The following is a 10,461-nucleotide window of genomic DNA, read 5'->3' on the forward strand; positions in this document are numbered from 1 at the left end:
TGTGGGACTGTACCCCAGTGAGAGTCAGTGTCTGTGGGACTGTATCCCAGTGAGAGTCAGTGTCTGTGGGACTGTACCCCAGTGAGAGTCAGTGTGTGTGGGACTGTATCCCAGTGAGAGTCAGTGTCTGTGGAACTGTACTCCAGTGAGAGTCAGTGTCTGTGGAACAGTACCCCAGTGAGAGTCAGTGTCTGTGGGACTGTACCCCAGTGAGAGTCAGTGTCTGTGGGACTGTATCCCAGTGAGAGTCAGTGTCTGTGGGACTGTACCCCAGTGAGAGTCAGTGCCTGTGAAACTGTACCCCAGTGAGAGTCAGTGTCTGTGGGACTGTATCCCAGTGAGAGTCAGTGTCTGTGGGACTGTACCCCAGTGAGAGTCAGTGTCTGTGGGACTGTACCCCAGTGAGAGTCAGTGTCTGTGGAACTGTACTCCAGTGAGAGTCAGTGTCTGTGGAACAGTACCCCAGTGAGAGTCAGTGTCTGTGGGACTGTACCCCAGTGAGAGTCAGTGTCTGTGGGACTGTACCCCAGTGAGAGTCAGTGTCTGTGGAACTGTACTCCAGTGAGAGTCAGTGTCTGTGGAACTGCACCCCAGTGAGAGTCAGTGTCTGTGGGACTGTACCCCAGTGAGAGTCAGTGTCTGTGGGGCTGTACCCCAGTGAGAGTCAGTGTCTGTGGGACTGTACCCCAGTGAGAGTCAGTGCCTGTGGAACTGTACTCCAGTGAGAGTCAGTGTCTGTGGGACTGTACCCCAGTGAGAGTCAGTGTCTGTGGAACTGTACCCCGGTGAGAGTCAGTGCCTGTGGGACTGTCCCCCAGTGAGAGTCAGTGTCTGTGGGACTGTATCCCAGTGAGAGTCAGTGTCTGTGGGACTGTATCCCAGTGAGAGACAGCATCTGCGAAATCCCAGAAAAATATAATTGTGTAAACCTATAAAAGAATAATCAAAGACACGTGAAAAAACTATCCATGGGAATGCAGGAAATCCTGGGAAAACTAACTGTGGAAACATGTGAAATAATCAGGAGCGTTCGGCAAAACAACTCTCGCAGCTCGAGAAAAACTTGTAAAACTGAAAAAAAGTGAAAACTCAGAAAAAAACCCAGAGCCGATCAGGAATAATATCCTGGAAACTGGGACAAATAACTGGGAATAATGATCCTGGAAACTGGGACAAATAACTGGGAATAATGATCCTGGAAACTTGGACAAATAACTGGGAATAATAGCCTGGAATCTGGGACAAATAACTGGGAATAATATCCTGGAAACTGGGACAAATAACTGGGAATAATGATCCTGGAAACTGGGACAAATAACTGGGAATAATGATCCTGGAAACTGGGACAAATAACTGGGAATAATGATCCTGGAAACTTGTACAAATAACTGGGAATAATGATCCTGGAAACTGGGACAAATAACTGGGAATAATGATCCTGGAAATTGGGACAAATAAACGGGAATAATAATCCTGGAAACTTGGACAAATAACTGGGAATAATGATCCTGGAAATTGGGACAAATAACTGGGAATAATAATCCTGGAAACTTGGACAAATAACTAGGAATAATAATCCTGGAAACTTGGACAAATAACTGGGAATAATGATCCTGGAAACTTGGACAAATAACTGGGAATAATGATCCTGGAAACTGGGACAAATAACTGGGAATAATAATCCTGGAAACTTGGACAAATAACTGGGAATAATGATCCTGGAAATTGGGACAAATAAACAGGAATAATAATCCTGGAAACTGGGACAAATAACTGGGAATAATAATCCTGGAAACTTGGACAAATAACTGGGAATAATGATCCTGGAAATTGGGACAAATAAACGGGAATAATATTCCTCGAAACTGGGACAAATAACTGGGAATAATGATCCTGGAAATTGGGACAAATAAACGGGAATAATAATCCTGGAAACTGGGACAAATAACTGGGAATAATGATCCTGGAAACTGGGACAAATAACCAGGAATAATAATCCTGGAAACTGGGACAAATAACCAGGAATAATAATCCTGGAAACTGGGACAAATAATTGGGAATGACAAGTGCAGAATTCTGGAAAACTGAAGTTTGTAAATCTGAGTAATTGCTGATCGCGGAATGTTAATGAGATAACGAGTCTTCCTGGGTTAATGTGGGATCTGCTATTCCCCTTTACAATCCCGGTTTGTGTTCCTAGCTCTGGGATTCATTGGGAAAACTCTTCCCTGGGTCAGACAAAGATGGAGTTTGTTTAATAATCTTCGAAGGAGCGTGTATTTGTGAATATTATTGGGAGGAAGGTGTCCCGTGGAGTTCAGCTTCCTCTTCACATTGACCTGTTATTACTCGTTGGGGCCGTGGGGGTTTCCCTGCTCTGTAAGGAGGGTTGTAGTCAGTAAACGGGAGGGGTGTAAAACCACCTCCCCCTCCCCCTCCTGCCCCCGCCCCGATCCCACAGCTTTGCACAGAGACGCAATCAAACTCTTTCAACTATTTCCAACTTTCGCAGGCACCAATTTGTTACTGTCACTGGGACGCTGGGAGTGGGTCGGTCAGTCAGAATGTCAAACTTCTTCCAGACAGATTCTCCAGAGGGCAGCGTATAAATAGAGGCGAGGGAAATAGGGAATCTCATTAACTATTGGCTTTTCTGCAAAAATCACGAGGAGCTAAAACTGAATAATCCTGTGTACTCAGACTGAGGGCAGCCTCAGAGCGCAGATAGTGACAGAGAAAGAGAGAGAGAGAGAGACAGATAGTGACAGAGAAAGAGAGACAGATAGTGACAGAGAAAGAGAGAGAGAGAGACAGATAGTGACAGAGAAAGTGAGAGAGAGAGACAGATAGTGACAGAGAAAGTGAGAGAGAGAGACAGATAGTGACAGAGAAAGAGAGAGAGAGAGAGACAGATAGTGACCGAGAAAGTGAGAGAGAAAGATAGTGACAGAGAAAGAGAGAGACAGATAGTGACAGAGAAAGAGAGAGAGACAGATAGTGACAGAGAAAGAGAGAGAGAGAGACAGATAGTGACAGAGAAAGAGAGAGACAAATAGTGACAGAGAAAGAGAGAGACAGATAGTGACAGAGAAAGAGAGAGAGAGACAGATAGTGACAAAGAAAAAGAGACAGATAGTGACAAAGAGAGAGAGACTGACAGATAGTCAGAGAAAGAGAGAGAGAGAGAGATAGTGATAGAGAGAGAGACAGATAGTGACAGATAGACAGATAGTGACAGAGAAAGAGAGATAGTGACAAAGAGAGACAAATAGTGACAGTCAAAGTGAGATATAGTGACAAAGAGAGAAAGAGATAGTGAAAGAGAACGAGATATTGACCGAGAAAGAGAGAGATATTGACCGAGAAAGAGAGAGAGGCAATTAATGAGAGATAGAAAATTCTCTTCAGACTATTGATCCTGATTTATACACTATCCGTGATGCTGTTGTCTGGGAGGACTTGGATCTCACTGGGACTGAGTGTCCTCACTCTGCTTCTTCCGATACCCGTGGAAAATGTGGCAGTCTCTCGGATCAAATACTCTCACGCTGGAATCTGCCCTAACGAGATGAGCCCCAGTCTGTGGGTGGACGCACAGAGTACCTGCTCCCGGGAGTGTGAGGCAGACCAGGTAACACTCCACTTCAATATACCTTCCTTTATCCCCAAACTGTGAAGGATTATATTTTGAAATGTGTGAGATAAACAGAGCTGCTGTATGGGCGATGGGCTCGTACCGGGGGCACAGCATTAGACACAGAACGAGACTTGTTTTTTAAGAGAGCAAATTTATTCTAAACAATCACATTTGGGTTCAAGACAATTTCCCAGCTGTCAGATTCCACTTGGAGTTTGCGTCTAAAGGGAGAGGCGAATCTCTTAAATTTTGGGAATATTTCTTTCAGGTCTCAGATCCCTCAGCGCCATCGTCTGATTCACAAAGCTTGGTCCCTTCCCAACTTTTCATTACCTTCCCTTCTACATTTCAGGAGAAAATTCCCTGGATATTTTGGGATGAACAGGATTCTGGGAGAATGATAAACGTTATTTTGTCCCCCTCAGTGCGTTTCGTTCTATTTAAGATTCTGCAAATGTTCTTTTTAAAAATACTTTCTGTCCCTTACGCTCTGCCTCTCCCCTTTATCCTGTCTTTCATTCTGTTGAACGATTTCTACTTTTGGTTAAGAATGAACGAGGACCCCCAGCACCTCCCCCGTAATATGAGACTGAGCCCGTGCGCGTCAGGATTGTGACCCATTCAGGAGCTGGTGTCATTTTTATCTCCAGTCCTCCTTATTTTCTCCTTGTGACCTTTGTACCAGTTCTAGAGCGGGGCGCGCCGGTCAGCGCGGGGCGCGCCGGTCAGCGCGGGGCGCGCCGGTCAGCGCGGGGCGCGCCGGTCAGCGCGGGGCGCGCCGGTCAGCGCGGGGCGCACCAGTTACTGCGTTGCTGCTGCCAACTAGCAGCGGAAAACTTGGAGGAGACAGAGAAAAACAAATTGCAACAACTGCCAACAACCAAAATGCAAGGAGCGAGCCTTTAGCTCCGGGGTAACATTCCCATCTCCGAGTCAGAAGGTGCAGGGTTTGATCCCTCACTCCAGACAGTCCCGGGGAGCGGAGACCGGAGCTCCAGACGGTCCCGGGGAGCGGAGACCGGAGCTCCAGACGGTCCCGGGGAGCGGAGACCGGAGCTCCAGACGGTCCCGGGGAGCGGAGACCGGAGCTCCAGACGGTCCCGGGGAGCGGAGACCGGAGCTCCAGACGGTCCCGGGGAGCGGAGACCGGAGCTCCAGCTCTGAATTCTGGGTTGATATCCAGCGGGATTCTCGTGTCCAGTGGGTTTGGGTGCCCCCCCTCATTGTACGGGTTTGGGAGCCCACAAACCCTCTCCCGGATAGGACTAATCCCACTATGGACTGGTATAAAGATGGTTACTGATTAACGATGATTAAAGATGATTAATTCTCAGGTTAATCAGCCTGAGAATCCTCCCACCGTTCACCAGGGGAAGAGGCAAAGATATGAAAACAATCACAGCCAGAACGATGGAAAGAAAAATTATGTAAAAACTTAAAAGCTCACAGATTATGAGAACTACACGCAGGCTCGGTGGGTGAGTGTAAATGGAAAAGCTCAGTGTCTGACTCAGCCAGACGGAGCAGGAAGGGACCAGACTACAGCCCCCCCCCCCCCACAACATGGTGCTGAGTTTGGGGGATGGGGTGACAGCAGTCAGAGCTCCGACTGGGGCCTCAGTTGTTCCCCCAAGTTAGGGAGAAACATCAGCTCGGGTTCCTGCTCTTGTTGGAAGGTGTGTCACGGGGGGGGAGGATTGGACTCAGATGTGATGCTCCCTATGGTTGAATGGTCAGTCGGGCAAGTCTGTACCCCAGCGAGAGTCTGGGGGGAGGGGGTGGAATTGGGGTACAAAATGTACAGATGTGTAGGAAGTGCTGTTGTGCGTGGGTGAAGAGAGTTTGTGGGTGTCACGTGTGAATGCTGGGGGATAAATGGATTTGCATCATGTAGGTGGGAGAGATTTTCAGGAGGATCTCCTCTGCTCAGGTGTCAGCCGGGGCTGAGTGGGTGTCACTCTCGCCTCTGAGTCAGAGGGTCGTGGGTTCGAGTCCCGCTCCAGAGACTTGAACACAAAATCCAGGCTGACACTCCCTGTGCAGTGCTGAGGGAGCGCCGCACTGTCAGAGGTGCCGTCTTTCGGATGAGACGTTAAACCGAGGCCCCGTCTGCCCTCTCGGGTGGATGTAAAAGATCCCACGGCCACTATTTGAAGAAGAACTGGTGTCCTGGCCAATGTTTATCCCTCAACCAACATCACTAAAAAAACAGATGATCTGGTCATTATCACATCGCTGTTTGTGGGATCTTGCTGTGCTCAAATTGGCTGCCACGTTTCCTACATTACAACAGTGACTACACTTCAAAAGTACTTCATTGAGGTTGTGAAAGGTGCTATAGAAATGCAGGACCTTTCTGCTCACTGTTTGCTGTGAGCTGATTCTGTTCTGCCTGATGAGCGGTGAGATTCAATAAGTTACAGTGAGTGTTGTAGCTGGTGTACGAAACCTGCACCCAGTATTATCCTGACCCCCCCACCGTTAGCCGGCATGGGGGTGGGGGTTATGGGGTGTTTGTTATTGTACAGGAGCTGGTGGGTTTAAGATCGGTCTGATGCCATCGATGATCATTTTCACCCTATGACCCGGGCTCTGAGGGTTGGTTAGAGTTTGACTGTCTTTACCGGGAGGGAGAGCCAGCTATCGGCACTCGGTGTGTTGGCTGAGCCCACACTTGAGCTCACGATCGATAATCGACCCAGCCAGATCCCCACAGAATAGCACTGGGAAATAACACCCTCAGAGGGGGCGTAGAACTGGTGGTATCAGGTCACCTGACAGTTTCTATTGAAAGAAGGAAAGTTGTGTTTGGATAATGCCTGTCCTGACTGAGAGCAGGAAACTGACTCCACTCCTCAGGCAGCAAAGGTACAGGTCTTGTGGGAACCAGAACCATCTCCCAGTCCCTGTCCTGCCATTAGCTCGAGGGTTTTTTTAACTCTTTATTTCTTTTCCTACCTCAACAATGCAGCTCAGTAGAAGTTTTGTGAGGAGTTGGGATGTTCGAAAGTCTAACTGTGAGGAGGGGGCTGCCAACACCCCCGACAACTGACTGGCACATTCCTACTAATGTCCCCAGCAGCACCATCCAGATAATGGGGCAGCACAGGACGCTCACCTGTCCTAATATCTCCTGATGTGGCTCGGTGTCGAATTTTGTTTGATAATCGCTCCTGTGAAGCCCCTTGGGACGTTTCACTACAGTAAAGGCGCTATATAAATGCAAGTGTTTTTTGTTGTTGAAAGCATCGTATTTTATTGAAGATCTTTTCTCTCTCTCAGGATTGTGAAACGTTTGAGAAATGTTGCCCTAATGTCTGTGGGTTGAAGAGCTGTGTGGCGGCCAGATACATGGCCATCAAAGGGAGGAAAGGACCAGTCGGGATGCCCAGAGGAGCCACCTGTGACCGGTTCATGTGCACCCAGCAGGGCTCGGAGTGTGATATATGGGACGGGCAGCCCGTGTGTAAATGCAAGGACAGGTGTGAGAAGGAACCACATTTCACCTGTGCCTCCGATGGCCTGACCTATTACAACAAGTGCTACATGGACGCAGAGGCCTGCACCAAGGGAATCACACTGACTGTGGCCACCTGCACCTATCATCTCACTTGGCCAAACACAAGCCCCCTGCCACTGGAGACCACTGTCCACCCCACCACAGCTGACTCACTGACCACCTCTCCAGACATGGTGTCACCAGCCCTGCTCTCCAACCCCGTCCACCAATCCATGTACGTCGGAGGCACCGTCAGCTTCCTCTGCGACGTGAGTGGGAGACCACGGCCAGAGATCACGTGGGAGAAGCAGCTGGACGGGAGGGAGAACATCATCATGAGACCCAACCACGTCAATGGGAATGTGGTCGTCACCAACATCGGTCAGCTGGTTATTTACAACGCTCAGCTCCAGGACGCCGGGATCTACACCTGCACTGCACGGAATCCCGGGGGCTTTCTGACGGCAAACTTTCCCTTGTCTGTGATCAAACGGGAAGACCTGATGAGGCAGAGCTCTGCAAACACAACTCAAGTCCCAGCCAAGGAGTGCTTAAAACAGCCTGACCGCGAAAGCTGTGGAGAGCAACAGATCAGGTGGTACTACGACCCCAAGAAAAACAACTGCTTCACCTTCGACTACGGCAGGTGTGACAGGAACATGAACCACTTTGAGACCTACGAGGCTTGCATGTCAACTTGCATGAATGAGCCAGTCAACATCTGTAACCTGCCAGCCTTGCAGGGCCCTTGCAAGCTGTGGGACCCACGATGGGCCTACAACAGCCTGATGAAGCAATGCCAGTCCTTCATCTACGGAGGGTGTGGTGGGAATGAAAACAATTTTGAAAGCAGGGAGACCTGCGAGGAGATCTGCCCCTACCCCAGGAGCCAGCAATGCAAAGTCTGCAAACCTCGCTTCAAGATAGTGACCAGTTATTGCAAGAGCGACTACGTCATAGTTGGTCGTATGACGGAATTGACCGAAGAGTCGGAGACTGGCCGAGCTCTGCTCACTGTGGACAGGGTCCTGAAGGATGAGAAGATGGGTCTTCAGTTCTTTGGCAGTGAGGTCCTGGAGATCACTCTCTTGAACATGGACTGGAATTGCCCTTGCCCCAACATGACCACAGAAGATGGTCCTCTCATCGTAATGGGTGATGTCCACAATGGAATGGCTGTCCTTCAACCCCACAGTTTCGTCAGGACTGTCAGCGAGAAGCGTATCAAGAAACTGTCTGAGGTTAAGGATAAGAAAACCTGCGACCTCTTGCGAGAGCTGACGGGACTTCAGTAGGCCGGTACTGGTCAGTACATCTACACAGGTCCTTACAGAGAAAAAAGATACATTTCTGAAAAGCTTTTTGAAAGAAATCTCACTTTTGACAAACTAATTAAATAAGCACTTAACTTCTTAGATTTGTAACTGCTTACAACATGTGTAAGCACATCTTTGGTGATTGACAAGATTATTTCCTACTGATGGGCCTTTGGTAGTGACACAATGAACCCTGAAAGGAGTTAGGACAGTAGGGGATATATCACTCTGCTTGTTTAAAGGTCCGTGGATTCTGTTGAATTTCCCCAGTATTATGCATGTAATAAAGGGAGATCCTTGTATACTTATTGCTGTCTCTTAGTCGCCTCTTTGTGGCTTTTCTTCATACCAGGGCCCCTGGTCAGTAGGCCTGGCAGTCACCACATTGTGTATAAGGCCATGTGGTGACATCATGAATTCTGAGTCCATCCCATAATCCACCATTCATGATGTCACTGGGGTAGAACCTTATGATGTCACTGGGATAGAACCTTATGATGTCACTGGGGTTAGAACCTCAGGATGTGACTGGGCCTGAACCTCAGGATGTGACTGGGCCTAAACCTCAGGATGTGACTGGGCCTGAACCTCAGGATTTGACAGGGCCTGAACCTCAGGATGTGACTGGGCCTGAACCTCAGGATGTGACTGGGCCTGAACCTCAGGATGTGACTGGGCCTGAACCTCAGGATGTGACAGGGCCTGAACCTCAGGATGTGACAGGGTCTGAACCTCAGGATATGACAGGGCCTGAACCTCAGGATGTGACTGGGCCTGAACCTCAGGATGTGACTGGGCCTGAACCTCAGGATGTGACTGGGCCTGAACCTCAGGATGTGACTGGGCCTGAACCTCAGGATGTGACTGGGCCTGAACCTCAGGATGTGACTGGGCCTGAACCTCAGGATGTGACTGGGCTAGCTCTGCGTGATCACTGGAGGGATTACTTTTCTCCCTTCTTCCCTGGAGACACCGCCTCTCACTGGAGTCCAGTTCCCTGCAGTAGCTCATCCAAGGGAGGGCTGTTCTTCATAACTGGGCCTCGACAGGGAGAGTCAATCATTCTGGGAATGGGTCACATAAGACACATACCAACCAAACCCAACCCTCACCTACAGCCTGATAGCCACATTCCCGCTCTTATCAGCAGTGAGAGCAGCGACTGACACACAACATTCCCAGGCCGATCACAGTGCCCCAGTGTCACTCCGCAGACTCGGGATCACTCAGGGTCATGCATTTACCAACCCAGCTGTTAAGGGAGGAATGTTGAGATATAACAACAGGCTTCTAACCAGCGATTCAAAGCACAAACAGCATCAGCAGCGACCATGAGGTGGCAGCAGTCAAATACCATCCTTCATTGGATGTAGGTTCCTGGGTTAATTCAGCAGCACATCTGCCTGGAGCACTCTTCATGGAGCGTCGGTTGGAGGCTTGATTAAAATACACGGGCTCATAAACCAAACACTGAATTACATGGAATCAGAATCAATTCAACAATACAGGTGCAGCAGCCCAGGCCAATCGGGCGTTCAAACTAACATGAGAGAATCATGATGGGACAGTGTAGAGGGAGCTTTACTCTGTATCTAACCCGTGCTGTACCTGCCCTGGGAGTGTTTGATGGGACAGTGTAGAGGGAGCTTTACTCTGTATCTAACCCGTGCTGTACCTGCCCTGGGAGTGTTTGATGGGACAGTGTAGAGGGAGCTTTACTCTGTATCTAACCCCTGCTGTACCTGCCCTGGGAGTGTTTGATGGGACAGTGTAGAGGGAGCTTTACTCTGTATCTAACCCCTGCTGTACCTGCCCTGGGAGTGTTTGATGGGACATTGATGGATGAGTTGGAGAACAGACAATTTCTTTCCAAAATAATGTTTGACTTTTGCAAGCAGTTGTCACCCTGACTGACAGTATGAGCTCACTCTTGTCTCCATGTAGTTAATAAAGATTGAAACTGTGAATTGAGATGCCAATATTTAGATGTGGTCACTGAATCAGATTTG

At 49.0% G+C, this 10,461-nt stretch overlaps 1 protein-coding gene across 1 annotated transcript; it reads left to right on the forward strand.

Annotated features, from left to right (window-relative positions):
* Nucleotides 1–6,925: 6,925 nt before the first annotated feature.
* On the forward strand, nucleotides 6,926–8,750 carry wfikkn2a (info WAP, follistatin/kazal, immunoglobulin, kunitz and netrin domain containing 2a). Its single transcript, XM_068004470.1, has one exon. The coding sequence runs from the start codon at nucleotides 6,989–6,991 to the stop codon at nucleotides 8,429–8,431; it is 1,443 nt and encodes a 480-aa protein (XP_067860571.1). The 5' UTR covers nucleotides 6,926–6,988; the 3' UTR covers nucleotides 8,432–8,750.
* Nucleotides 8,751–10,461: the final 1,711 nt, after the last annotated feature.

The sequence above is a fragment of the Heptranchias perlo genome, chromosome 23, assembly GCF_035084215.1.
Source record: "Heptranchias perlo isolate sHepPer1 chromosome 23, sHepPer1.hap1, whole genome shotgun sequence".
In the NCBI taxonomy this organism is placed as follows: domain Eukaryota; kingdom Metazoa; phylum Chordata; class Chondrichthyes; order Hexanchiformes; family Hexanchidae; genus Heptranchias; species Heptranchias perlo.